Source organism: Anguilla anguilla, chromosome 16 (genome assembly GCF_013347855.1).
Source record: "Anguilla anguilla isolate fAngAng1 chromosome 16, fAngAng1.pri, whole genome shotgun sequence".
Taxonomy (NCBI): domain Eukaryota; kingdom Metazoa; phylum Chordata; class Actinopteri; order Anguilliformes; family Anguillidae; genus Anguilla; species Anguilla anguilla.
This window is the reverse complement of record NC_049216.1, coordinates 23818506-23846242: the sequence shown is the minus strand read 5'-3', so window position 1 is coordinate 23846242 and position 27737 is coordinate 23818506. Positions and strand designations below refer to the sequence as shown.

General features: G+C 44.2%; 2 protein-coding genes across 2 annotated transcripts; one reads left to right on the top strand and one right to left on the bottom strand.

Moving 5' to 3' along the window:
• Positions 1 to 1224: 1224 nt before the first annotated feature.
• On the bottom strand, positions 1225 to 14415 carry LOC118215367 (secretogranin-3-like). Its single transcript, XM_035396074.1, has 12 exons — positions 13873 to 14415; positions 13222 to 13268; positions 12601 to 12640; positions 12078 to 12305; positions 9824 to 9966; positions 9191 to 9349; positions 8824 to 9001; positions 8538 to 8654; positions 6348 to 6431; positions 5727 to 5837; positions 4212 to 4301; positions 1225 to 2393 (listed from the first exon to the last, which is right to left on the bottom strand). The coding sequence occupies exons 1-12, from the start codon at positions 13967 to 13969 to the stop codon at positions 2275 to 2277; spliced, it is 1413 nt and encodes a 470-aa protein (XP_035251965.1). The 5' UTR covers positions 13970 to 14415; the 3' UTR covers positions 1225 to 2274.
• A 654-nt stretch (positions 14416 to 15069) lies between these two features.
• On the top strand, positions 15070 to 26708 carry ap4e1 (adaptor related protein complex 4 subunit epsilon 1). Its single transcript, XM_035396072.1, has 21 exons — positions 15070 to 15384; positions 15679 to 15750; positions 16275 to 16398; positions 16561 to 16634; positions 16734 to 16855; positions 17166 to 17325; positions 17744 to 17910; positions 18277 to 18350; positions 18452 to 18574; positions 18925 to 19034; positions 19127 to 19266; positions 19691 to 19803; positions 19997 to 20115; positions 20554 to 20856; positions 21249 to 21360; positions 21871 to 22009; positions 22537 to 22801; positions 22899 to 23615; positions 23732 to 23922; positions 24503 to 24663; positions 25157 to 26708. The coding sequence occupies exons 1-21, from the start codon at positions 15244 to 15246 to the stop codon at positions 25315 to 25317; spliced, it is 3588 nt and encodes a 1195-aa protein (XP_035251963.1). The 5' UTR covers positions 15070 to 15243; the 3' UTR covers positions 25318 to 26708.
• Positions 26709 to 27737: the final 1029 nt, after the last annotated feature.

Here is a 27737-nt window from a genome sequence, read left to right as displayed (position 1 = left end):
TGTCTTCTTGTTTATTTTACATATCTCACCTTTCCTGCCAGCATGTTTAATACTTTCACTTGAATTCCTCCAATGTGTAAGGCTGATTTTGTTTGTAAGCCAGTCTTCACTGCAGGCTCATCCATCCACTCAGAAGAGTTTAGAAACATGTGATGCTGTTGGTACCACTTTTCAATCTCCAGTCCACCAAGACCTTTAGCATATGCAAAACCTTTTCTGCACACGCAAAATGATTGGTGCAAAACAAATACCATGTCCAATCATTGGTCATATTACTGGTTTTGTGTGTGTTGAATGTAAAGTGTAAGTAAATCGGGCCCTAAGCTTGCACAGTCACTGCACAGGTACTCTGAAGAGTACACTTTATGTGCAGCTTGTGCAGGCAGACTGCACAAACACCCACCTGACCACATGGGGGATTTGGTGTACAATGCCAACAAAATCCCTCCCTAACTATGCATCTCTATGGCTGCCTCCCTGTGGAGCAGCTGGACACAGTTAGCATTGGCATGGGCTGCATTCGATTCCAGGCCATGAGGCCCATGCACATACTGGAACATTATCTTAATTGGACAGGCTGTTTTTATGCTGGGATATATATCATACTGGCTGTGTAATCTCGCGTTGGTTGTGACCATATTCTAGATGCCTGTGGGTGCTCTGTGAAGAATTGCCATTTAGTTCACAGTAAATCACATTAAGATATTGTTAAGGGCCGTCTCCATGGGAGTGGGGAACTGTGACTTCTGACATTGTAATTGACCAGGCAACTGAAAATAATACATATCTGCCCTTGAGCAATATGTTATTTGCCAAGAATGGGAAGCAGTTGTGTGTGCACTGTGAGTGTTGTGTGTGTGTGTGTGTGTGTGCGTGCATTGACATACATTACATAATGCCTTCACAGATGAGAACATCATTTTCAATTATAAACATTAATATTCATGTTTATAACAGATATGTCTCAGAGCATGAGGCATTGCTCTGTGTAATTTTACAGTCAGTGTGAATGAAGTAAATTAATGCTTATACTTCTCACTAGAAGGTTACTGTTCCGAGTGGAAGCTATCAACAAACAACTAAGCCAGCTTGGAGTAAGACCTGGAGTGGCTGTGCATTGGGAGTGTTGTTTCTGCCTCTGTTTTGTAGTGCTCATGAAGTGCTTAACTGGAAGACCCCTAAAGAAATGCTAATTTAAAGTATGAGTAGAGCTGACCACATACATAAAGAAAGGCAATGTTTTTAATTGCTTTTACATTCTGAAAAAAGTTCACAAATATTTACACTCAAAAATACTTTGTCTTTGTGTCTCCTGTAAATCCACAACATATGGATGCACGTTGTAAATGCTCTGGAACATGCAGGGTGGAAAAAGGAGTAGTCACAAGTACAGAGAGGAGTGACACCAGTGCCCTCTAGGAGCTTGGAGGTCTTCTCACTAATCAAATATGTCTAACAGAAACCAAACAAAACATACAGTCATGTTAAATGACAACAGAAACACAAACGTCATCTCTTTTTGGCAGAATCAAAAGTACAACAGATTACACACACACAAAGCAAAAACTAAAATAGTGACTTAGTCTATGACAGGTTACATGTAATGGTTACATTTTGTAGTATTTTTAAAGAGAAAAAGAAAATCTATTGCACTCTACAATATCTGAAAGCTCTACGATCTGTCATCTATTCTCTAACCAAGCAAAATGGATTTCATCCTATTTCTGTCATTTAGTGTGGATATGTTTGGTTGTTGTAATGGCTGTCATTTCTTTTTCAAGAGCTAGTAGGTTCAATGGATGTAATTGTGTTGGTGGACTGAAAATCGCAGAAGCACAAGTGCTTTCCTGACTAGTTGGTGCTGATTACAGGGCACTGCTTTCAAGAGAGCCTTTCAAGAACTGCTGAATAAGGGCATAAGAGGCATTCTGAGAAATGCCTTGTTTATTACTAATATTACCGTTAAATGTGTCTATTTTTATATTACCATTGTTGTTTAAATATTGTTTTTAATAAAGCAATGAACTGTGAAATTAAGTGAGACATTTGGACGTATGTGAGAAATGCACTCAGGAGTGGGGATGAGGGGCTTGATAAACGTCTGAAAAGTTTGGACTATATTTTTGGTAGAGTGGGTGGATTACCCTGTATAATTGCAGGGAAGTGTGAACTACAGTGGAGAAAAAGGGATTCATTCTAAATAACGTCATCACGAGTGACTACAGAGTCGGTTTGTGCGATGTTCGGGCAGGGTTTTGTTTGTAGGGTTGGTCCCTACAGGCTGCCGTAGATCCTCTTGATGACCTCACCCTCGTCCTTGGGCAGAATCCCACGATCGATGTACGAGTCCACCTGCTGGTTCATGAAGTCCCTCAGCTTAGATAGGTCATACTCTGTGGTGGAGAAAAAAAATCACAGGCACATTTGCTACAGACTTTCCGTTTAAATCTGTTGAAAGGTTACATTTTTATAAAATATATAACATCTTTTTCCCTCCAAGTGGTGAGTGAGTGGCAGATCACTGCACACAGAAAAAAATGCACTCAAGACCCAAAGCCATGATTGCACGAAACTCATCATTATGCCGTGTGTTCCTACCGAGTGTTCCTACTTAACGTAAACAAGTACAATCCACTCTGACAGAGTCCTGATGGAGCACGTCAGTTTAATTAAACTGTCGTGCACACTGGCTTCCTGTTGTGACTAAAGGATAGAGACAGCGTGTGAACTGTCCAAGCCCCCCCCCCCACAGCTCATAAGCATCACTTTTTTGTGCGGTAATTCATGTATTTAAGGGTCAGAAAAAGGTCAGCAGCAACTACAGAGGAGTCCCTCTGGTACTTTGTTGAAAAAAGGAACAGGACCTAAAACATATTAAGCCTCTAATGTTATCAAGCCATGGACTCCAAATGCTGGTTCCTTTGAGACCCAAGTGATCTGTTAAATAGGGTAGACAGGGCTGTTTCAAATGAAAAGACCTTAATCTTAATCTTAATTCACAAAATCGGGTCACAGGCAAAACCTCCAAAGTGTACACCACAGTTTGATTTGTCTTTTTTTTTCACTCCACAATTCAGAACTATTTATGTTACTTATTTTATACTTTGTTTGGAAAGTTGGAGAAAGAAATAAAACACGTCTGTACTGCACAACAATCGGGTGGCAACAACGTTGTAATTACACTCCTCTGTCTGGTCGTTGGCATTCAGATCTATCATCACGCATGAGTTAGCGGAATATGGCTCTCTCTGTTCTTGGTCTGATGAGCTTGAGCGAAAGAAAGAATTAATCCGTCCTTTCGGAGCTAATGGAAGGAGCCGCAGCCGTGCGCACTGCCTGCTGGGAACGGCAGAGACGCCCTCCCACACAATGACAGCGCCAACGGCACAGGCAGGGAGAGGCCAAGATTAGCGCTAACCGCAGGTACGCACGGCAGAATGAATAAGCTTTTGTCAATAGGCAGGAGGCCTGCATCGCCCGTAATTAGGGCGAGACCTTCAAGACACTCATACATATTCAAGGAGCGTCTGGGGGAAACTAAACAATGCATCATTTCAATTGCTAATTTAAATTGCATACAAACAAAAGGATTTATTTAATTGAAGTGCTGTTCTACAAGTTTCCACCAAGTTTTAAAACTCTGACCAAACTATACATGGAGAGGAAGAGTCTGTAACTGGGTTGCCACTCAGAGTTGAGAGGAGCCTATTTACTCTAATACTTTTAAATGATTACAACATTATTTTAACAGAGATAACACTAAACAATGCAGCCAGGAACCAGGGGAAAATTATTGTTTTCTATTGTTTCTTCCAGACTCCCTGTTAGGACCTGCCCGAAACTTGCCAGCCTGTTTTACCCTCAGCCAGACTGCCTTATGGTGGATGGAAGTTGATGGAAGTCTATGCAGGGCTCTTTGGTCCATTTTCATTAGTAATTGCCATAAAATCCTCTTATAATTCTTTCTTAGCATGGCCATCCATTTTTTTAAAGATAAACTTCAAAAGTATACCCTTGAGACTGTCTTCAGTTGGATGTGCTGTAGTTAACACACATACTCATGCTAATAATCCTAATGAGGCACAGTTCTAAACACTTCAAACATATGGCCAACAAAATTCATTCCCTGGGTTTAATTTTCCCCTGGGGGCGAATAAATTGATTTGCAGATGTTTTTTCATTCTGCAGTCTGACACTTGTGGATTTCTCACCCTCTTGCTTGCCATCTTTGTTGTGCTTCTTTAACCACTCAATATTCTTCCTGATTGCCTCCAGATAGGTGTTTGACTTCCCAGACTGGCCTGTGTGAGACAAAGGGAAAGAGAGAAAGAGACAGCTATTGTCAGTCATGATAGATGTGTCTCTCTGAGTTGGACAGATTCAATTACAGCGCAGAACCCCGGTGAGCTCTGCAGTCGTATCAATTACAGGGTCCCTTTCAATCTCCTCCCCCCTGCGCCTCACCCCCTGCGCCTCACGCCCTGCACGTACGGGCCAAGGAAGGAATACCGACCGCAGCGGGACAATGCAGCATGCACCCAGCACTCTCTTCTCCTGGGGCAGTTAACACAAGTAATAACTGCCCCTGTTTTCATTTTATCTGTCTGTCCTCAACACCACTTTACAATTCCGTACCTAAAGGCAGGCCCACACTTCATATCCTTTCAACTTCTCTGAACAATTCCCAGTGCTTCGGATTAACATGCACAATAAGGCAAGATTGAGTAGATCATGCCTGACTCATATCCAGGTCTGGCTAAGTTTATCCTTAATTCTGAGATACAATTACATTTATTTGTTTTATTATGTACTTACAACTGCGATCAACAAAATCACTCTGACAAATACAAACACTTGCATTTATCTGTGCCATGTGGTTAACTCATGTTGAGTGAATGCAGGTCCTGTAGGCGTGCACTTTTATTTATTTATTTCAGTTTGTCATTAATGTTGGGCAGAATGTTCCAGAGCTGTGATTGGCTGGGCAGTTCCTGAGGCCGACACGGCTGAATGCTTCACTGGGACCGCCACTGACATGCCTGAGACCTGTTCTGGTGAGGGTGGGTGCGTGTGCGTGCATTTACATCCCCCTGCTCTGTCCCTGCGGGGGAACTGCATGCTGTGGGAGGAGTCCTGTCACGCTCCAGCACTGCTGTAATGCCACTTGAGTTTTCCCAGCCCGCGGTGGTGGAATCACTGCCCCCCCCCCCCCAATGTACATCAGCCAAATCAGACTCACTCTGAACAAAGAGGGGCACGACCCCTATTCACTCTAACCTCCATGGTGCTTTTTCCTTTGTCCGTTCAACTTTATGGTTACAGGATTTGAACCAGCGTTGCATTTTTTTGCCATTCCAATGACAGTTCAAATCAGTGAAATTCGCGCGTGGGCGGGGAAATGTTGTGTTTTAATTTGTTATGCAGTCAAAGGCCATTGGTTTCAAAGTTAAGAAACAAATGTTGCAGTTCGGTTAAAATAGAGTGTTTGTTCAAAAAATAATAAAGTGAGGGGGCATTGCAATTCAGACCACCATTTTAGATGGTATTATTTTCACTGCATTCCAGGAAAGAAGTGCCAATTTTGCCACTGAAATCTTTAAATGTCCATGAACTACCGACACTGTATCTGTTGATGAAGTATAATACAGTTATTAATGATATAATAGCTTTTAACAGTGTGGTGTGTCTTTCGTCTTGTGAAACATTAGCGGATGGTAGGCACTGACCGGTCTCTGTGGCCACCTGTGCACTCTTGGTGGAGTCCTTCACAGACTCGTACTCTTTCTGCATTTTGGCCGCCGCCTCCTTGGTGTTGTCCACCTCATCGCTGATCTTCCCTGGAGGAGGTGGGGGAGGGGCACAGTGAGCCACAGCCATTGATTTGAAATTTGCCATGGATTTTCGGTTCTTAATAGTGCTGAGGCATTAAGTGTACAATTAATGTTAATTACACCCTTAAGTAGTTGCCTGTGCATTTCTGATCTGATGAAAAGGTATAGAAATAGCTGAACTTCACCTCTGGTTTAACCATGAAAAAGACACCGAGTCCATATCCTTCTTATCACACTCAGACTTCAGACAAATCAAATTTACGTTCATTCTAAAATTTTTATTTAAGATTTTTTAATGGTGGGTGCTTTTGGAGTCTTATCATGGAGTAGTAGAATGTTCCATAGATAAGTAATTTAATTTTCAAAGTCTCCAAACTAGGCCCTCTTACGTTGCTTTGATAAATATGATTAAGCAAATTTAACTGTTTGGGTTCAAGGTGAGGTTTTTCAAGTTTGGATTTCCAGGTGAGGTTGTGGGCCGAGCAGCCAGGTGAAGAGGAAGCAAGGCTGTCTTACCTGCCGGCAGCTTGACATCGGGCACATCCAGAGTCTTGCCCAGTTTGCTCTTTGTCTGAACGGCAATCATGGTGTCCAGGTTCTCTGCAGGCAAACAGGACAAAACCGTCAAGCAAAAGCAATCCAACCTCATGCAATGCGGACGATTAAAACAAATGGAGCCTATCTGAAACAAGGCAGGCTTATTATGGTTATTTAAACAGATTCAGCAGGAGGGATGACACTGAGACTTGGGGCCTGCTGTCTCCGCTGAGAGCAGCAGGTGGCTGGAAAGGTGCAGCGTGTTCTCCAGTCTTTTCCACTGTTCTTTTGCAACGGCTGTTTTTCTGTGTCACAATTGTCTAATTATGCGGCAGTTTTGGAGGAGGTCATCATCTCCACCGGGCGGAGGACAGCCGAGTGTGGGGCTGAGTCACTACGGCACACACGTGGCCGTAAAACAAAGGACGAGAGCGAGCGAAGCGGTAAGACGTTTCCCGGCAACAAACAATAGCGCACCCGGTTCGCAACAGGTGGTTCTGGGGTTGCTGTGGAAACCCACAGCTCACATAATAGGAGTTCATTTGAATGTTTTTGCTTCTCACTCAGTTTTAGGATTTATTTTTGTCTTTATCAGTTCAGTTCAAGATCAATTCAAACAATATAAAAATGGTCATTGTATTTTTGTCAGCTGCTGAAAGAGCACAAAAGTGGTTCTTTGCTGACTGTTTCATCAAATACTGTAATAATCATGTTTTAAGCAACAAAATTTTCGACCTTCTCGACATTTTCTAAGAGTGAGTGTTGCGCCTTTTTTCTGCACCTTTTTCTGCAGCTCAGACTACGAAATCTGTCTACACCAAATGCTGACCAGTTCTGTTCAAAGCAAAGGATAGTCTGCTAAGTAGACTGTTCCATATAGCAGTGCTCAGTCTTTCTGCTGTAACGGATCACAGTGCAGAGCTGGCAGACTGGTCACTGTGGTCATGGCTAACATGAGCTCCAGCTAATGGAAACTGTCCATATGGAGCCCTGTGGGGTAGGCGGAGTCATAATGCATTATAGATAAATGGCTAATGTGCACTTCCTGGCCCCCTCAGACTCCTCACCACATACAGAGCTGATGGCATCATCACGCTCTGTGGTCAGCCTGCTCCCTTCGGGAAGGGCCCACTGTTACCTAATGGCCATGTTCTTGCTTTTTACATTTATTACATGGTTAGGTGACTATTATCCAACAGACACTACTGATAGCTGTGGTCTCTCCTCTGTGCCAGGTGCCTGATTAGTGGAAGTAATGCATATCTGTGTTCCCAGAGTTAATCTTTTTTAATTATCAGAGTTGCCCCAGAGTGTGATAAGATCAGGTCCAGAAAATCATTATTTGCGTAATTATCTGTCATGATTGATGGGGGAAAAAAAAACTCCCTACTCAATTTATGGTGTGTGAATTGGCACAATAAATTTCCTTGCACTTGAAATCTGTTTTTCCAGCAAGGGTTTACAAACCTACACCTGTAATCTACATTTGAATTACTGCCTTAAAGGTCAAATGAGCCATATAACCAGCCTACAGATGACTTTCTATGTGCTGCTGATGTCCCCAAGGGAAGAGGGGCATTGATCCTACATCACACTGATGATGCAAATGATGGTCTATAAACGTTACACCAATTTTATCGTTAATCAGCTGGAACTAAATATATGGTTGCATATGTTATTTATACATGCCTCCGTTCTGAATTACATAAGTATATTGGATTTAACAATTTAAGTAAAAAAAAGTTAACATTTTTACCATCTCAGTGGCCTTCCTCAGATCTGATGACAGCTGAAACATTTTAGCTAACTGCATGTATACTGAAATCAATAAAGTTGCAGAGTAGAGCTGACTGTGAACTGGAGTGGACTACGACAGGGAAGGTAAAGCCCACTCCCTGACTGCACAAGATCATCTGCATCAGTCTTTCTGGCACGACTGAACGCTTGCTCACTGTTAGATAACTGCCACTTTTGGAACGTGAAGAAATTTTTAAAAGAAAATCAATGGAGGATCGTGTCAGTCTCCTCATTAGTACAAGCAGGTCTGGAGTCTGAAGTCTGGTTTGATGCAGTCACCCAGACACCGAGGTGTGCGTGACCCAGCTGACTGGCAGTGCTGGACAGGGCGTACGGTTCACTGCATGCCACGGTGAGGATGGGCAGCCTTACCCAGGTAAGCCACGCCTTCCTCAGGTGTGATCGTGCCATATTTCACCATCATTTTCACAAAGTCAATCAGGGTCTTCATTATGGTGATCAGGGTCTCTCTTTCTTCTGCGTCTTTCTCTGCAAACACATTGTAGTCAGTTTTTTTTAAAGAGAGCATACCCTTGGTTCCTTATTAGGAAAGCATAGTACACATGTATGGGAGTGTAAACATATGTATGTGTGCACATGTGTGTGTGTGTGTGTGTGTGTATTTTAACCCAGGAGATGCATTACTTAATAGTCCTACCTGTGTTAAGGCTTTTGAGGAGACTATAGAAGTTTGGGAAGTATTGCAGGTCCTGCAGGCCATCCTCGCTGTTTGTGGCCCAGGATCTGTCCACTGTGTCATCACTGCCCATCCCCGCCTGCTCCTCCTTGTACTTCCTACTGGGCGTCTCATTCACTTCCTGTTTCTCAGCCACTTTCTAAAGACAAAATGAGATCGGAATGAGCTATATCCCACTGTAGGATCTTCCAGGGTTATTGTTGCTACCAGAGGTGGCTTTTAAACCTCTAGATCTTCGTCTGTGCTTATAATTTAACTGAATTAGCAAATGCACACAACCACAGAGAGATGTGGGTGGTACAGCTGGTGTTCCGGGGCGGGGTCACACCATGTTGGCATCAGGGTTCTGCTCCACCCCCTCGTCACCCCTGGAGGGAGGGTAGTCCATGCTGAGGTCATCAACCTCATTCTTGGCGTTTTTGGTGATGAGCTCCTGTAGAGCCTCGGCCACCTCGTACTCCAGGGTGTCGGCCTGGCTGTCCGTGATCTAAGCACAGCACAGGAAAGAGAGGAGGGAGGGGTGTAAACTTTAAACAGTAAGACCACAAATATGAGATTAAAATGTTCTTAACTAAAGATTTTAATACTGATGTAACTAACACTGACTTTGAATTTTAAACAATCATTCCAAAAAACGTACTCTTCAAAGGGTTAAAACCACTGCAGGGTTTTTGAAGGTAGTTGTTATGACACTAATATCTTCAGTGACAGAAATGAACTTAAATCCAGTATTGACTGTGCTGCCGCTACAGTTATTACTGAATTTAAGGTCATTGCTGTCACTAAAGATATTAGTGTCATAATTCCATACAATCTCCCCTGACATTACCGGCAAAGAACAGATAGAGAAGAAAGGCTGCTGGCATACATATGACATTTCATTTAAAATAATACATGTGCAAGCGTCTTTTGTATTCAAACAAATAACATCACCCCATGAATTAACAAAAAAGTCTAGTACCAGTCCAAGTTTTAGGAGTTTGGACACAATCCTGTCAAACACCCCTCTGTCGTCCTCCTCATAGATTTTGGTGGCTATCTTCTGGACGATGTCCTCCGCCGTTAATGGAGTCCCGTCCACTTGGCGGAAACTCTCCGGGTCGTCTGAAACAGAAGCCACTGTGTAAGGGCGACTTCACCCTGGCAATGTCGACAGGGAAATCTCGCAGAGTCAGACAGGCACTGGAGAAAGGATCGGGGAGTTCTCTTAGCTGCAGGTATTTGACAGAGATAGGTAAACCTCGTAGAGTCACAGTCAGTTTGTATAGAATCAGTGCGTTCATGCTGCTGCAGGTTTTAGGGAGCAGGCACTGCTCTAGCCATCCTGCCACTATGGAGCGGGGGGAGGGGGGCACGGACCGCCCGCTGACTATCATGGACACAGTGTATGATTTGTTTCTTTTTTCCCCTTTCTTTGGCGCTTCCCAGATGAATGCCGTCAGAGTTGACCACCCTTGTTGTCTATGCCTAGAACCGGCCGTGTTTGAGAGCTACAGGTAAACCTAGCAGTCATAGGAACAGACTACCATGTTTTAGTTCTCCCAGCTGCAGCCGTTTTAGTTTTTTTACTTACGAGACACAGATGGAAACCTCTAACAGTCTCCCTTTCTTCATTTCAGAAGACACCATAAGCCATAAACATGTCTCTCTCCAGCATGAGCAAGTTGAGCAAACGGCAGAACTCGTGGCAAAGCACGGCTTCTTTTGGAGCTCTGTCAGATTAAAGCCGTTCACCTCATTCACATAAAAACTGTCCTGACAGATAAGCTGGCTATGGGAGGACAGATCTGCCGAATGTCGTGCGGTGCTGCTGCTTCCTAATTTCTCTCTTACATAAAGCAGTAAATCTAGGGCGAGGAGTACAGCCTCACCTACAGTTATTTTTACAGCAATCGGCTGTTTACTTTAACCCCCCACCCACCCCAGCGCCTCAGGAAACAGGGCAGGAAACATTTCTAAATATATATTTTTTGGAATATTCACCAAAAATGGCAATACCTAGGCCTTTTTAAACGATGCCGGTTACACACAACAAAAACTAATAACTGAATGATTTCTCCGCGTAGGATTACTACCAGAGCTACTGGGCCTCCTGATGTAAAATGAGTGTACTGACTGACCACGCCTCAGATACTCAGACACTGTAAGCTGAGCATACTGCTGGCGCTAAAGATCAGCACAAAGACTCGCTCAAGCAATATGAGTCTAGCGGTACAAGGTCAAGTCAATCTGCAATGTGAGAAGATATAGATCCAACATCTCGCTGCGCACTCCTGAATATGCTTACTGTGCTTACAACCGTATCATCTGACTGCAGTAACACTGCCGATGTAAATATTCATTCAGTAAAAACCAAATACTCCACGCATGTACTCTGCATGCCAGTCAAGGAGATTTACAGTGGTTACCTGTTTACACATAACTAATGAATACATGTTTTTTAGAAATGAATTTGTGTCTTATTCTTTACATTTTAATTGAAGGAGGCATTGTCCTGCCAGACACAATGCAAATACAAATGAACCTATGCTACCTGATCAAAATGAGTATCTTTCATGGATTAGGGGTATGTCAGACAGACAGGAGGTCCTCCTTTGACACGTGTTTCATGACTCAGGTCTGCTTGGAGACATAGAGCAGCAGGTGGACCAAATGTTTCCAAGCAACAGAAGGTGGACAGATAATCCCCACGTTTTTTATTTTTTATTATTTAAACAAATTGTTTTTCCCCTGGCCAGACACCAAACTCTGTCACTGTTCCCCCTCCCCCTTCCTACTGCGCCAGGATGACAGATCACACGGATCCTCCTCTGGCACAGTCCTAATAGTTTCAGCTGGAGGGGCTTAACGATTCTCTGTGTCCAACAGGACTCACAGCCGCTGTTCCTGAGTAATGCAGTGGCTGGCAATTCTAATCTAAATGCCTGGCAGACACTCTTATCCACAAGGTGTATTTTACATATCATCCAATGAGGCAGAGGTAGGCAATTTGTGATTTAAACGGCTGGCGCACAGGGACAACAGCTGTAGGATTCGAACCTGCAACCTTCTGGCAAAAAGCCCAGTTCTCTTAACTGTCCACTACACAACACTGCTGCCAATGGTCAGTTTGTTTATTCTTATGGAACATATTTGTTATCTCTTATAGCATGTCCCAGAAAAATGACACATGGAAGTCCAAATGAGGCTGAATTGAATACACAGCAATTGAATACCTGGGTACTTGTAGTCTGTGCCTGTTTTGGTGGAGTCGTAATCCTCCGCCAGTCTCCTGTTCTTGGTGGAGTCTGAATCGTCAGGGACGTGCTGAGTATTCGGTTTCTCGGCATTGATTGTCTCGTTACTTGGGTCCTTTGACCCAGCAGCTAACGACTTGAGTAGAATAAAATCGTCGTTATCTGGGACTGTTCTTGCCTCCGTATGATCTGAATCTTGTTTGTTGTCTGAAAGTTTATAAGACATATATTAGTAATGTCGATTAGTTAGCAATTGCGTGTAAAAGGAAACGTGGTGACAATCTGAGCTCTGGTATCATCCTTAAATATAATTTATTCAATTAAAATATTACTTTGCCTTTCTTTCCCTCCTTACACGATGTTAATTATTAAATTGAGTGTCAATCTCTTAAAGTGTGCAAGGAATGAAAGGTAACACAAGCTAAGAGTTTAAATCAATTGCATACTGTGTGAATTGCGTGGCCCTTGGAAACAGGGACGTCTGACGAGAACACCGCCTTACCTATGGTTTCTATTTTGCTCCCGCCGTCGGCTTCTGCGATCTGTCGTGAAACACAAATGGGTTAGTTGCTCAGAAAACATTCGCGATACGGGATTTGTTAACAATCATGTGGCATTTAGGCTACCATCCGGGAACAGAGCAGATAAAGATGCAATGCCGATTGCCGAATTAATATGAACTGTTAAACGTTGATAGACGGCGGGCACGTTTTTTTCAGTATTGTTGTTTTCAGGACGGGGGCTTATAAGATTGAAGTTATTCATTTACTCAATTCAAGACTTCGGGAGGGTGATCCCTACTCCATCTGCATTCGAGTTTTGGTGTGATTGTGGCTGATAAAGAGCATCCGCAAAAGGGAAAGCGGACAATATGTAGTTTTTTGTTGTTTAGGCCTAATAACAGTGCAAACAGTGTTGGCATTATCAGCCAATCTGACTAAGAGACCATTTATATTATCTGCAATTATTTTAAAACGTTTGTTTTGGTTCGATTCACTGGTTCTCCTGAGACTAAAATCTTGCTAAATTTGTTCATCAATATCTATTTATAAAAAGCAATTCCTTGTAACTGTTTTCAAACCTGCTCGTTAATCTGGCATGAAAGTAGAAAGTAGTCTCTTACCTGTTCCTCTAATGGTCTCTCTTCACTCAGTCGTCTGTTGTAAACAGCTTTATATCCAAAAATAAAATAAAATAAAAAAATTAAAATGAGAGTATGGTAACCAACCTAAAGGCTTATAGCCTACCCATTAATGTATCCTGTAGAAGGATGACAAATATCACGCTTTGCCATCCTTCTACGTAGCCTATCACATGTGATACGTATCACATAGTCGAATAGTAGAAATCAAATTTTTGCAGTCGCACACAAGGCTTTGATCTGACTAGGCTGAATTGAATGTGATGCACTGGTACATGTTAAACTGTCAGACTGAGATATAATCCGCTTAGCAATCAAATGATTGCATTGCCATGAGAACAGAACACAATAGATTTAGCAGAATGCTTAGATTTCAAAATATCTATTGTAGCTTAGATTTTTGTTTAGGTTGCTATGTATTTATCTTTTTATGAAATCACATCCCCACTCAAATGTTGCGGGACCTTGGCCAACTCATTGGTAACTCACTCTTTTGTTGTAATCATACAGAATCAGGGATTTGGGGGAGGAAGGCAATCTCTTTTCAAGTTTAGCCGACAGTTTAAATGAATATATAACATAATCTAAACTACAATGGTGACGAAGACATATCTCGTGAAATATGCTGCTTACCGTCCGCCGATTCAGGTGTGGGAAACGCAGACATCTGATACAGACTTAGGTTGATAATCTGGACAAAAATGAAAAACCCAGTGCTCTTGGACGCCATTATTAAATAAATTAAAGTTAACGGTTTTCGGTATTGTCCAAGAGATTAACTCTTTGTGACGTTTTGTATGTCAGAAAAATAAAAATAAATTTGTCGAATGTCTGGACAGCTCAGCTCTGATGAACAGGCGGTTTTTCGGTGGCTATCGTTGTTCGCGCATAGAAGCGTTAGTCTTTCGGCGTTGACAAAATATTTAATAAAAAATAAAAAAAAGATCAGTGTGCTGGAGCTGTTAGTTCCCGCAGTGCTGAAATCAGGTCTGTCTATGTAATTTAAAGACGATCCAAGCTGGGTGGCGCGGAGGTTCCGACTTTTTTTTTCTCGAGCGATCTTCTTGCCCTTTGGTTGTGGTACCCAAGAGAACAAAACCTGACTCCCGGAGACAGCCTAGTGGAAGAGGTGGGTGAGAGAGAATATCCGCCCCTGTGCGTGCGTCAGCTTCCACACAACCTGCGTCAGTCCATCCCTTTAATATAATTTGTACGGTTATAACACCAGGAAATTTGTCTACCGAAAGATTGATAGGTCAGCTTACCCGAATTCGTAGGCTATTAATAACGTATCCAAGCAAAATGGGATATTTGTAATCTATTCTTTTTTATCGTTGTTTATTTTGAACAGTAGGCTATATCTAGGCTATGCCTGGTTGATGTCGGCTAGTGAAATATATTTACATAAACAACACACTCGGCCCGGTTGTTCCTTGAAACAACTATTGAACGACATTTGTTGTAATTTCACCTGTCTGTGAGAATCATTCGATTTCCATTAGCGCCGTTTCCAATCAATCTCTGCAGCCTAATAACGTGATTATTCTAAACCCCGGTGCCAGTTTTTAGTGGCAAGCAGACCTAGTGTATAGTGTAGGCGTAAATACAATGTATAATGGAAACATAATACATATTTTTTCCCCAAAATTTCATGTAATTAATTAATTAATTAATTAAGTTTCATGAGCTCGTTGTGTGATTCTGAAATCATTTTATAACCAAACAGCAATGTAAATACTCAATGCTGCTCCCTAGTGCAGAACTGTTACAGCCGCAGCCATTTTACCAAAGGTTTCAAATAAAGTTTTGACTTCAAATTGGGGGGATGACGTCAAAATGCCGCTTCGGTTTATTTACTGTAGGATGTAGCAATGCTGCTGCTAACCTCCAACTTGTCATCCTCCTGATCGCCTTTCTGTGTAAATATATTCCGGATGTGATATATACATATATATGATTTAAACGACATATCTTTGAAGCCCGTGTCCTTATGCGAAAGCTGAAATGAGTGATGTTGTTGAGAAGACACTCACTGCTCTTCCAAGTCTTCTGTCGCTGGACCCGCAGCCCGGGGCTGGGAAACTTTCTGCCACTTCGAAATTGGGAAATCTAATCAGAAGCGTAACTGAACTGACTTCCAAGCATGTGAGTGAAACCCAGCCGTCGTGTGCAGCGGTTCAGATTTAGATTTTGCTAACGTTAGCGAGCCAGGTAGCCAGCGACAACACTGACACAAGGATACGATGATCGGTCTTTTTAGCCATGCAGCTAGATTAAGTTGGTCACGGTTAGTTAATACAACGATGGCAGCAACACTAACACTGGTGCCAAGACACAACATTTACCTACAGTAGCTAGCGAAATGGCTGTTCGGTGGTGTCAGCCTACCTAGCTAATGAGCTAGTACTGTGCATCATTTTTTCGCTCTTTTCTTTTAAGGAGGAAGAGAAACTTATCAAGAAAGAGTTGTCTGCTCTAAAAGAACAGGTTTCCTCTCCCAACACGACCTTGGTAAGTGGCTAGCTGAGTTCATTCAACACATTTAACAGAATTTTGTTTTATAGTATTTATTTGCCAGTCTCTTCCGAAAGATTATTAGTAGTGTTCATACATTGTAGGGTTTCCCAAATGTTATCTTTGGCATGGAAAGCATCCTGATGAGACACAACGATGCCTATATCTAATTTCATTAGCAAACATGATCACCAAATCTTGCCTTCCTGAACCTCTTTGATTTAGGCTGGTGACTCAGGTATAATAATAAACTGTATGGAGCCAAAAAGAGGTACTGCGCACAGAAAATACACAGATAGGGTCCATGTTTTTTTTTTTATTGTTTAATTTAATTTTATTTATATAATGTTTTTATGGCCAAATAATGTCTACAGGGACATGCAGTGAAATGTATAAACTATGGGAATTTAGCTTTTCAATATCTCAGCTTATTAGCAAAATTGATTGATTGATATGTCTATTCTTTAAATTACACATTGCTTTGGGAAGAACTTTATTTTTCCTGCTTGGTTCAATTACAGAGGCAGATGAAGGAAATCATGGTTAGAGCCATGTATTGTGAAATGCTTGGATACGAGGCATCCTTCAGCTACATACACGCCATCAAGCTGGCACAGCAGGGAAGTGGTCTGGAGAAAAGAGTGGGTATGTTCTTTTCAGAGGTCCTACTTTCATAAAGCATGACAGAAGTAAAACAGAAGTGGTATATCTTGTACATGGGCCACTATGTTTGAAGCTTAGCCATAGTCTAGTTAGCAATTTTGGCTGTCATTGACATGCACACAATTTGTCTTTTTCTGGCCTTAGGTTACCTTGCAGTGTCATTGTTTCTGAATGAAAGCCACGACCTGCTGCTCCTGCTTGTGAACACAGTGCTGAAGGTATTTGTGTTTGTAAATGCAGAGTGTGCTGGTGGTATCTGCCGATGCAGCGGGTGCAGTCAGGCGCTGAATGACGTGAGACATGTGCATTTTTTTCAGGACTTGCAGAGTACCAACCTCATAGAGGTGTGCATGGCCCTGACCGTGGTCAGCCAGATATTCCCCAAAGACATGATCCCAGCGGTTCTTCCTCTGGTCGAGGACAAGCTCACTCACTCAAAGTAAGCCTTCTTCCTCTGTTTATTCCATTTCCTATTTCAAATGACAAAATTGTTAAATTGTTCAAAAATTTTCTTTATGGTATTGTTTGAATTACTTGTTTCTTGCCGAGTTGTGGAATATTATGATGGCTGGCCAGTCATGACCTAAAATGAAATGAAACACAAACATGGAGGCAAATAAATAAATAATAAATGAAAGATGATTTGTAAATATATGGCATATTCCAATGCCCAGAACAACATAGGAATTCTGGTATAGCATTAGGTTTCAGCTTTATTTTTGTCAATTTTGTTTATCAATTCTTTCTAGGGAAATAATTCGGAGGAAGGCAGTGCTGGCACTGTACAAGTTTTACTTGATAGCACCCAATCAGGTGCAACACATCCACGACAAGTTCCGGAAAGCGCTGTGCGATAAGGACCCTGGAGTGATGACTGCATCTTTACACATATACCTCCAAATGATAAAGGTAGTTTTCAGATGCACTAGTTCACAGCTATCACCTTTATGCTGATTGTTGTGTTTGTTTTGATAGCCAGGAATGCATATGGTATAGTTTACACGGTGGTCAAGTATTTTACAGCATATGAACATAATTTAAAAAATGTAAGGAGGTACTGTATTAATTTGTCACAGCTTTTTCATTTTAATTGGATGACGTGAATTCTTTTTTTTTGATGGATGGCCTGTTATTGCTGTTTGTTTATCTTAGCTGTTAACATTGATTTTGTTTAATGTTTTGTTGTTCCATTGTTTTTTGTGTATATTGTACTCTGTACAGCTCATTGCCATAGTTAAACTTCTATAATAATAAAAACAACAACAACAATAATAATAATAATAATAATAATAAATAAACAAGTAAAAAACACTGCGTGTTCTTTCAGGAGAGCCCTGACAGTTTCAAGGAGCTGACTGCGAGCCTGGTGGCGATACTGAAACAGGTGGTGGGAGGCAAGCTTCCGGTGGAATTTAACTACCACAGCGTTCCTGCCCCCTGGCTGCAGATACAGCTGCTCAGGATGCTGGCCCTTCTGGGGAAGGAGGACCAGAGGTATCGCACAATTCTCTCACCAGCGGGAGCTTCCAGAGATGCTCTTTCCACATTGAAACTGCAGAGAACAAAATGTCGCCCTCAGGCTTTATGGTGTGCCATTGAAGAGCAGTCTTGTGATTTTTAAAATGCATTAATTTGTTTTATTAGCCCATGATTAGTTTTCATGAAATTATCTTGAGCTTGCAATTGAACACCTAGGTTGGTTAACCTGTTGTTAACTTGTTATTGTACTCCATGCTCCAGATTTAGCGCTTTGAGTGTATTGAATGCACAACATCTCATGTTGTGCATTCAATGAGGCTGTAAAGGTAGAACATTCTGGAAAGAACGCCACCATTAGAGGCACTCTTCTCTCCTTTTCAGTGTCAGTGAGTTGATGTATGAGGTCTTGGATGAATCTTTAAGAAGAGCAGAAATCAATCATAACATCACGTATGGTAGGCTTGAGTCTGCACTACACCATTGCTGTGTAATTGATAAAAAATGAGAAACTGCTTGGAGGGCACAGCCCTGTACTAATAGGTTTATTTCTCTTTAGCTATATTGTATGAATGTGTGAAAACCATCTACACCATCCATCCAAAATCTGAACTGCTGGAGAAGGCAGCCAAGTGCATCGGGAAGTTTGTGTTGTCACCCAAGATCAACCTGAAGTACCTTGGTACGTGAGAAACCTTGACACTTCACAGATGGGGAAAAGTACAAAGAGGGGCAACAAGAGTAGTTCTGGTCCTAATATGAAAAACCTTTTCAAATGTTTTCATTTTGAGGCCTGTTCAGAACAGAAGGAGGTGGGTATTAGTCAAAGGTAAACGCAGGGTCTCATGGAATATTCAAGACAAGGTGCTGAATTCTCTCCAGACTGTACCACAGAAATTGATTCAACATGGCAGAATAGCTTGTTCTCATCAATAAATCTGTATATGCTGCTTATTTTAGCAGTGTTTAAGATTTATACAGACTATTAAGTGTTACGTCCCTACGCTAACGGATTTCAAAACATGCTTTCAGGTTTAAAAGCTCTGACCTACGTTGTGCAGCAGGACCCTAACCTGGCTCTACAGCACCAGATGACCATCATAGAGTGCCTCGACCATCCTGACCCCATTATTAAGAGAGAGGTGAGGGCTGCCCCTACCATATAGCTCTTTATCTTCATCCACCAAGTGCACATGTTTTTAATAATAAAATGACATTGTCCTCTCCTGCCCAGACACTAGAGTTGCTGTATAGAATCACGAACGGCCAGAACGTGTCAGTGATCGTGCAGAAGATGCTGGATTTCCTCAGGCAGAGCAAAGACGAGCACACCACCATTGACCTGGTGGGAAAAGTGGCCGAACTGGCAGAGAAATATCCTTCCGTTATGAACTTAATGTCCCTTTTAAAGTTTATGACACATGGTTAAAATCGGGCCCTTTCTTGTCCCTTTAGGGTTCCCTTTATGACGCAGACACACTCAGTTAAAAACAGCAGCTTTTATGGCTGTGGTTTGGTAACTGTTTGGACAGGTTATGGGTCTGTGTTAGAACTCATTGTGGTAGCTTGGAGGACTAGTGTGTGGTGTAGCAACCTTTCACCTGCACTGCCTTTTCCAGTGCAGTGTGAGCACCTTTCCTTAGACATTCTCAGTCTAGTTCAAAAGAATTAAAACTTCATTTTCTCTCTCTCCATCCATATTCGTTTTATCAGATTAAGGTTAAGGAGGAGTATATTGTGGTCATGGTTTGGGTTTTGGTTGAGTTGCGGTCGAGTCTGTTCCTATACACCTCTGTACGTATGCCCCGGACAATGTGTGGTTCATCCAGACCATGAACACTGTGTTTTCCCTGGGAGGGGATGTCATGCAATCAGAGATACCAAACAGCTTCCTCCGGCTCCTAGCAGAAGGTACAGTACTGTAATGTGGACCACCAGTGTGCCGCATGTTCATGTATATTTTTATTTATGTGATATTTGCAGTGTTAGAGCAACCAGAAGTCGCTGAAAGGCTAATTTTCACCAGTATCCCTGAACATGTCAGAATTATACAAAAGAAATGTGTGTCTGTGGTTAAATGCTCTGTCTGTATGTCTTGCTGAAGGCTTTGACAGTGCAGAAGAGGACACACAGTTGAGGCTGAATGCTGTGGACTCGTACCTCGCCCTGCTGCAGACGGACACCTCTCTCCTGCCCCAGCGCTTCCTGCAGGTCATCAGCTGGGTAAGAGCGGCGCTCTGCCGGTCATGAGCTATTAGCCTCCCCTTATATCACCAGCAGGCACTGCCACTGCCATTCTTCTCCCTCTTCCTTTGAGATGGGCAGCTTGCCCCCAACTGAATGATCCTGGCCTACAATTGGCCTCTTCCAGATGCCTTTATAATTGCTGTTGCCATTGTTTCCTGGTTAAATATGTGCATAATGCTGCCTGGTTTCCTTCAAGACTGAATAAGAGAGACAGAAACGGAAGAAATTGCCCTCTCCGCAGTGAAGAGAGGGAACAGTATTGCTGGTACATTGAATGAACATCCACCCTCCTGCCAACAAGTAGAACTGTGACCTTAAGGGACAGTTGTACCGGATGCCCCTACTTTAATGATGAATTGTTGTGTAGTTTTAAAAAGACAGTTGAACATAGAAGACAGAGCTGCTCTCTCACAGGTTCTTGGCGAGTTCTCCTTCCTGAAAGTGGGCCTGGAGCCCAGTCTGGTTTTGGCTCAGCTGGCCAGGCTGTTGGAGCAAGGCTGCATCACCATGGAGACCAGGAGCTGGATTCTGGGGGCCATGTGCAAGCTCTGCGGGGGTGCGGCGTGTGTGGGCGTGGCCGGGGAGGTGGCGGGGCGGTACGGAGGGTCCCTCTGCACCACCATACGGCAGCAGGCCCTGGAGCTGGGCGTCCTCTGCCAGGATGAGGCCCTCAGGGACAGGGTGCTTCCCCAAAACGCCAGCTGGGACGGCCTGGAGGTACGCAGAGGGCGGGGTCATGCAGGGAGATGGCAAAGTTCCTCTGCAGTACTCCTATAGGGAATATTTGTGATTGTGCACAGTCATTTACAGCGTTGTATTACTTTACCTTACATTGCATTCATTTAGCAGTGCAGAGAACACAAGTGAATCCACCTGAGTTACATGAACCACAGACTTGGCTAACAACATTTCCAAAGCAGCAAGTGCATAAAATGGTGCTTTGCATTAACTTTGCTGTAGTTCACAACAACAACAGTTATTTTAAATATATGCATGAGTAAACACCGTGTGTGTGCGTTTCTGTGCGTGCATGTGTGTGTGCGTGTGTGTGTGTTTCTGTGCTTGCATGTGTGTGCGTGTGTGTGTGTGTGTGTGTGTGTGTGATGCAGGTGGACTCTTCCCTGTCCTTCCTGGATGGGTTTGTGTCAGACGCTTTGGCCCAGGGCGCTGCCCCATATAAACCCCCCCATCAGAGACAAGAGGAGCTCTCGCAGGAGAAAGGTACTGCAGAGCCCTGCTCTCAGGCTGGGGCTGTTTACGGAGGGATACTCTGCTCGACTGTGTGTTACTCTTTACAGTTATCCAATTTGGGTTAACGGACAATCGTAAGGCAGATCGCTGCGGGAAACAGTGCTATAGGTTTTGTGCAATCACATATGGAATCAGCCGGTGGAGCCCCTACCCTTTTTTCCTTCTTGGAACAATTTCTTTCTACCCACTGCAAGACATTTAATTTGGTCATAGTATCCTTGATATTATTCATTTTTATGGCAGTCTGAATGACAGTTAGTTTGGTAGGAATTGTGTGGGATTTCATCTTCGTGACTATTATAGTAGCTTGGTGGAGGCTGTGATTGGCCTGTCTCCACCCTCTGGTGCAATAGTGTAAACAGTGGAGGCTGTGATTAGCCTGTCTCCACACTCTGGTGCAACCGTGTAAAAAGGCATAGTCTGTGATTAGTCTGTCACCTAGCCTGTGTTGTGTCTCAATGATGTGTTCTTCCCCCTCAGTGCTGCACTTTGAGCCGTACAGCCTGTCTATGCCAATCAGTCTGTCTACCTGCAGCCTGACTGACAGACAGTCTCCCACAGGCTTCTCGCTCAGCTCTGGTCTCTCTGGCAACAGCGCCGAGCTTTCACACAAAGGAGGGTGAGTTCCCATGATCCCTCACTTCTGAGGGCTTAGTAGGGTGGGTGTTTCCAGAAAATTCCTCATACTGATTTTTGCTGCTGGGTTCTTGAACTTATCATAGTCCATTTTTGGTGGCTAGCCTGTTATAGATTAAAATGAAGGAATTGTAAAATACAAGAATTGCCAGAGTCAGTAACACAACACCATCTGATACTTTGCTCACATCAACATGGTGCTACTTGCATTTTCACACCCACCCACACCTGTCAGACTGAGTAGGGTGAAGTGAAGAGTATCTTAGAATTCATGCATATTTGTGTACGGTAGCAATAAATGCTTTTTGACAGCTTAAATACATAACTGACAGCTTTCATTTTACCTTTAGCTAATGAAATTTTTATTTTTAGCTCCATAGCTATGTTGTTATTGGTTCTGCTCCATTGATGTGAGCTAATGAAAGTTTGATGTAGAGAGAGTCTAATTTAACCCATGGGGCTGCAGTGCGTTTAGTGTGATGACTTGGTTTTGGTATCTGGTGTTTCCAGCTCTGGCTTGCTGAAGATGGAGGGAGTGCAGCGAGTTTGGGGGAAGGAGGGGTACCTCCCCCAGAAGGAGGCCACTGAGGAGGTCCCTGCGGTGCCGATCCTTCCCCCTGTGCCTTCCCAACAGCAGGGCGGCGCCGTGAGCGTGCAGGCAGACGTCCCCAGCCACGCACCTGTTGCTGCCCAGGCCTCCGAGCTGGAGCAGGAGAGGCGGCAGCTGGCCTCCTCTCTCTTCGTGGGCCTGGGTCTGCAGAACGAGCCTTGCCTGGTGAGCGTGCCACCCACAGGGGCCCGCCTGATGTGCCGACCCACCCCCCTCCTCACCAGCAGGTACTAACCGCCCCCCCTCCCCTTCTCTCCCACAGATGGGGAAACCCGATGTGGCCCCGCAGAGGTTCAGGAGGAAGGCCCGATTGCAGGAGCCAGCAGGGGGCAGCGACAAGCTCTCAGACTCCTCCTACTCCTCTCACAGCACCGTGGACAGCCTGCTGGACTCAAGCCCCGCCCCCCTTGTGGAGGATGAGCTAAGCGCTGCTGGCCGTTTAGGGGAGGGGTTAACCACTCTTGGCCGCCTAGAGGATGGGACAAACACTGTCAATCCCCTCAGAGAGGAGCCAGCTTTTGCTGCTCCTCTAGGACAGCAGCCAGTTACTGCCAGCTCCTTGGGGGAGGGGCCAAACACCACTAGTTCCCTAGGGGAGGGGCCAACCACTGACAGTCTGCCTGGGGAGGGGCCAAGCATCACTGGTCCTTGGGGGGAGGGGCAAACGGAACCCCCTCTTCTACAGTGCGACCCTGAGGACACGCTGGGCGATCAGGCCGGGGATGAAGGCGAGGATGACCCCCCTGAGGCCAGTGATGGGGCCGCTGAGCCTGGCAGACAGGCTTCCCCCTGCCTCCCCACAGAGCTGCTTGAGCTGCCCCACTCTGAGCTCCTGAGCCTGGCCTCTGACCACAGCCTGGCTCTCTCAGCCTGGAAGGTTTGCGGACAGGAAGCCCTGGAGCTTCGCCTCCTGATACGCAACAGCAGTGACTCCTCCCTGCAGGGCGTGTCTGTGCAGCTGACCTCCGATCAGCTGAAGGTACTGCAGTAACTGCCTCACTCATAATAATAATAATAATAATAAAATGTTTTATTTGTATTGTGCAGGAACAGGGACAGGGTTGGGTCACAGCTTTGTTTTCTGTTTCCCTCCAGGTTTTGGACGGTGCGAATCGGGCGATCCCCTCGGTTGGTGGCCTTGGCACTGTGACCAGCCAGTACAGCGTAGTCATGGAGATGCCCCTGGTCCAAGCCATGGTGGGTGGGGCGGTGACCTACCGCGGCCAGTCTGAGTCAGCCAATGAGCTGCAGTTCTCAGTGGGGCTCCCTCTGACTGACTTCCTCAGGTACGGCCCCGCCCCGTCTCTGCCTCCCGCCTGTTCTGTGGGGCTCAGTTCTCCCCTGCTCTTCTTACCTGGTGTAGCGCAGTGGTTAGGGACATGGGCGTGTACCTCAGAGGTTTCAGGTATGACGCCATGGTGCACCACTGCCGTTTTACCCCTGAGCGAGATACTTAATCTGACTAGCTTCAGTAACTTGCTTCACTGCAAAAGTAGATCATGTGTAAAAAACAGAAAAAAAAATGTAAGCAATCTGAATCACTGTGGGTAAATGCTTCTGCTAAATGGGGAAAAGATTTTCAGGCGTTGCCTGACCACATGCTCATTGCGAGCTGCAACGTGGGCAGTTTGAATCCGGCCACACAACCTTTGTCACATGTCTCTCCCTTTCTCTCTCTTCCCATTCCTGTTTCTCTACACTGTCTTGTGAATTAAGCGGAAAAAGCCCCAAAAAATATATTTTAAAAAATGTAAATGCTATGTTAGTTCAATAATATACTGATTATATTTATATATCCAATATATGCCCGTTCTAAAACGGAGTGGTGACTCCCTGTCAAACACTGGTGCACTCTGGGTACTGCAGGCCTTTGCTTCTGAGCACAGAGGATTATGGGAAGCTGTGGCTGTCCTTCAGCCACGATGTGAAACAGAACCTCCAGCTTCTGCCGGACAAAGAGGACCCGTTCTCAGCCACGCTGAACGTCCTGAAGGAAGAACTACGGCTCCACCTTGTGGAAATCATAGGTAAGCACTGCTGTTGGCACTATCTTCTGATTGGTTTCCTGTGTGATTTCATCCAGCTCTGCTAGTGGCTCTCCCACCCTGTAGCCTTCTTTAGTCTAAGGGCCGATGCTGGTTTTGTCTGGACTAAGTAGAAAACTGAGACATCCCTCTGTTCTAAGGGCACTCTGGTCTGGATTCAGTAATCGTGTTCTTAATATTCACTCAAAATTAAATGCAAAATGGTGTTTTTTTTCTACACTGACACAATTTGGTGGCTTCAGCAATCATAATTAATTTAAAAAGATCCTATTGATTGAACCCAGGCCACTGCCTCTCTCATTAGAGACTGACCTACGGTTCTGATTCACTCTAGTAGTTACATGAATAATAATTATGAATAATTCGCAAGGTACTAATATGGTTCATTTGCTTGCTATAAAAAAAATTGACTCATTTGTATTAATTCATTCAATCATCCAGTATGCATTAACCCCTTCACTGCGTGTGCCCTCAGGCACTGAGGGCATCATGGCATGCCAGCTCCTCCCAGGGCACCCCTGCCTGCTGCACTGCCACGCCCACACGGGCACCCTGACGGTGTGGCTGCGTTCATCCGTCCCGGACCTGCCCGACTGCCTGCTGTACCACTGCCAGAGGGTGCTGCAGGAGAGGTGAGGGCCTGCCAGCGACGTCACGGTAACCACGGGGAAGGGGCATCTCCATGACGACCAAACCCCGCCCATCAATGGCACCCGGGAGGTGGAGTCACGGGGAACACGTGAGCTAAAACCAGGAAGGACTTGGCGGTACACGTCTGGTCGCACACACAACAGAAAAAGAAACACCGCAGTGCTTATCCTTGTGTGGACTGCACCCTGTCCCTTTGTTTCCATCTTCATTAGGTTATTTATTTACCAACTCGGTGCCCTACGCTGTCTTGCATTTTATACATTCATTAGGCTGGATGTTTACTGAAACACTTGAGGCTACGTGCTTTGCATTACTTAAGAGCACAGCAGTGGTGCCTCTGGGATTCAAACCTGCAAGCCCAGCCTCTACACTGCAGCTCTACTGCAGGCTCACATCTGCACTCAGCCTTCATTACAAAATAATGATTTATTACTTTTATGTGGAAAATGTTTATTTTTTATTTTTTCGTTTTAATGTTGAGTTATTTCAGTTTGTTTCAAAACTGAATTGGCAAAGTGCATCTTAACTCAGGTAAAAAGACACAAGAAGGAACCGTTCGTTCCAGAGTGTGTCGTGGTGTGCATTGTGTGTGAGTCAGTCACAATGTATATCCCTTCTGCAAAGACCCTGTATTTAACCTGAGGGACCCTTCAAGTGCCATATGAGAACTCGCAAACTGACTTACATTTTGCTTTGAACTGTATGGGTCAAACACACTAATTTACTAGAACATGTTCATATGAGATGAAAGCCTTGTATCATGTGCCCAGTTATAAATATGAAATAAGAGTATTTTCTCTCTTTAACTGGCGTTTGGCAGCGTGTTTGTAGAGCTTCAGATCTTCCCTCAGTTTCCATATTTCAGCACTTGAAACGCGGAAACTCCCAGTGCGTTTGGCTCCGGCTCCGTGCTGCTGAACCCTGTAAAGCCCTTTTTGCCATGAGCAGCTGCTCGCTTGGTTCTGTATTATACCCGCTTCCAAAAGGCTGCGTCAGGCGCTCCAAAGGTTTTGCCTTTCATGAGTCGTTTACCGCACCGTCCTGGCAGTTATTGACAGGAGGTGGACTGGGCCAGGATGTCTGCGCAATGAGCAGATTGCTAGCTGCAAGCCTCCCATATTGTGTTCGTCATAAAGCAATATATTTTGTCTGCCTTCCAGTGTTTTAATTTGCCGGAGCGTGCCGAGAGTTCACGTCCCTGGTTGCTGGCTGGTTTTCCTTTTTCTTGTGTCGCTCTCAACTCTGTAGTGTTCATTCGGTGCATGGATCCAACTGGGATTTATAGCAGTGCTAAATGCGGTCAAGTCCACAGAATGGCCAGGTGTGTGTGTGTGTGTGTGTGTGTGCGTGTGCGTGTGCGTGTGCGTGTGCGTGTGCGTGTGCGTGTGCGTGTGCGTGTGCGTGTGCGTGTGCGTGTGCGTGTGCGTGTGCGTGTGCGTGTGCGTGAGGTGTGTGTATATGTACGTATTTATAGGACATATTGTATATATATATATTCATTGTTACTCACCATAGTGGGAAAGGTCTTAATGTGTGCTGGTGACTACTGTTGTATAAGGCACCTCAGTTCTGGTGCTTTGCAATGCAGAGCCTCTTAAACTGTCACAGTACCACAGCCTTGTGTGCTCAGTGTTTGCATGTCCACAGGGCATAACTAAGTGTGCAGAACCAACTCCTGCCGTCCTGGGTGTAGCACGTGCAATGGCACTGTTACAGTGCAGTCTGTAAGTGACAGAGTTACAATTTTTTGTTGTTTTGGCTCTGTACTGTAGTACATTGGGTTTTAAATAAATCAGTGAATATGAGGTACAGACTGTCAGCTTTAATTAGCAGGTATTTACATCCATACTGGGTGAGCCGTGTGGGAATTGCTACCCTTTTTTTAAACATGGTCTCCTAGGGTTATCCAGCTAACTCGGTAACACTGCTTTGTGACATACCCCCCAGGTTGGGAGTTTAGCCTAGACACAACCCCCTACTCTTTCCGTCATGGAATCTTTAATGACCAGTGAGTAATAATACAGTGAGTCAGGACCTCAGTTTAACGTCCGTGTTTAACGGATGAGGGGGGTGCTTTGGATCCTGAACAGTTCCTTTCTTTCTCCGCACTTTTCCAGCACTTTGGTACAGTTTAATACTTGTCGCATCTGTCTGTGAGACTTTGTTCCAGAAATCTATGGTTTTTCTAATGTACTTCTAACGTGGCTACTCTGTTCTTGAGGCTTCCCAGTGAATTTCATCTTGCAAGGTTCATCTGATATGGGTGAAAATACTCTCAAATTAAAGTTGGCTTCATATTCGCTGTTAAATTTCAAATTCAGTGTGCTGGAGTACAGAGCCAAAGCAACAAACATTGTGTCACTCTCCGCACTGCACTGTATGTTAGTCATTTTCCTGCAGTGTTT

Excerpts from the sequence above, each read along its gene's own strand:
- LOC118215367 (XM_035396074.1), bottom strand. The coding sequence starts at position 13,969 with ATGGCGTCCAAGAGCACTGGGTTTTTCATTTTTGTCCAGATTATCAAC. Across the intron at positions 9,350-9,823 it reads AACTCCTAAAACTTGGACTG|ATCACGGACAGCCAGGCCGA; the intron begins GTACTAGACTTT and ends TGCTGTGCTTAG. Across the intron at positions 8,655-8,823 it reads CCTCAAAAGCCTTAACACAG|AGAAAGACGCAGAAGAAAGA; the intron begins GTAGGACTATTA and ends ATGTGTTTGCAG.
- ap4e1 (XM_035396072.1), top strand. The coding sequence starts at position 15,244 with ATGAGTGATGTTGTTGAGAAGACACTCACTGCTCTTCCAAGTCTTCTG. Across the intron at positions 22,010-22,536 it reads GAGCTTTCACACAAAGGAGG|CTCTGGCTTGCTGAAGATGG; the intron begins GTGAGTTCCCAT and ends TGGTGTTTCCAG. Across the intron at positions 23,923-24,502 it reads CCTCTGACTGACTTCCTCAG|GCCTTTGCTTCTGAGCACAG; the intron begins GTACGGCCCCGC and ends TGGGTACTGCAG.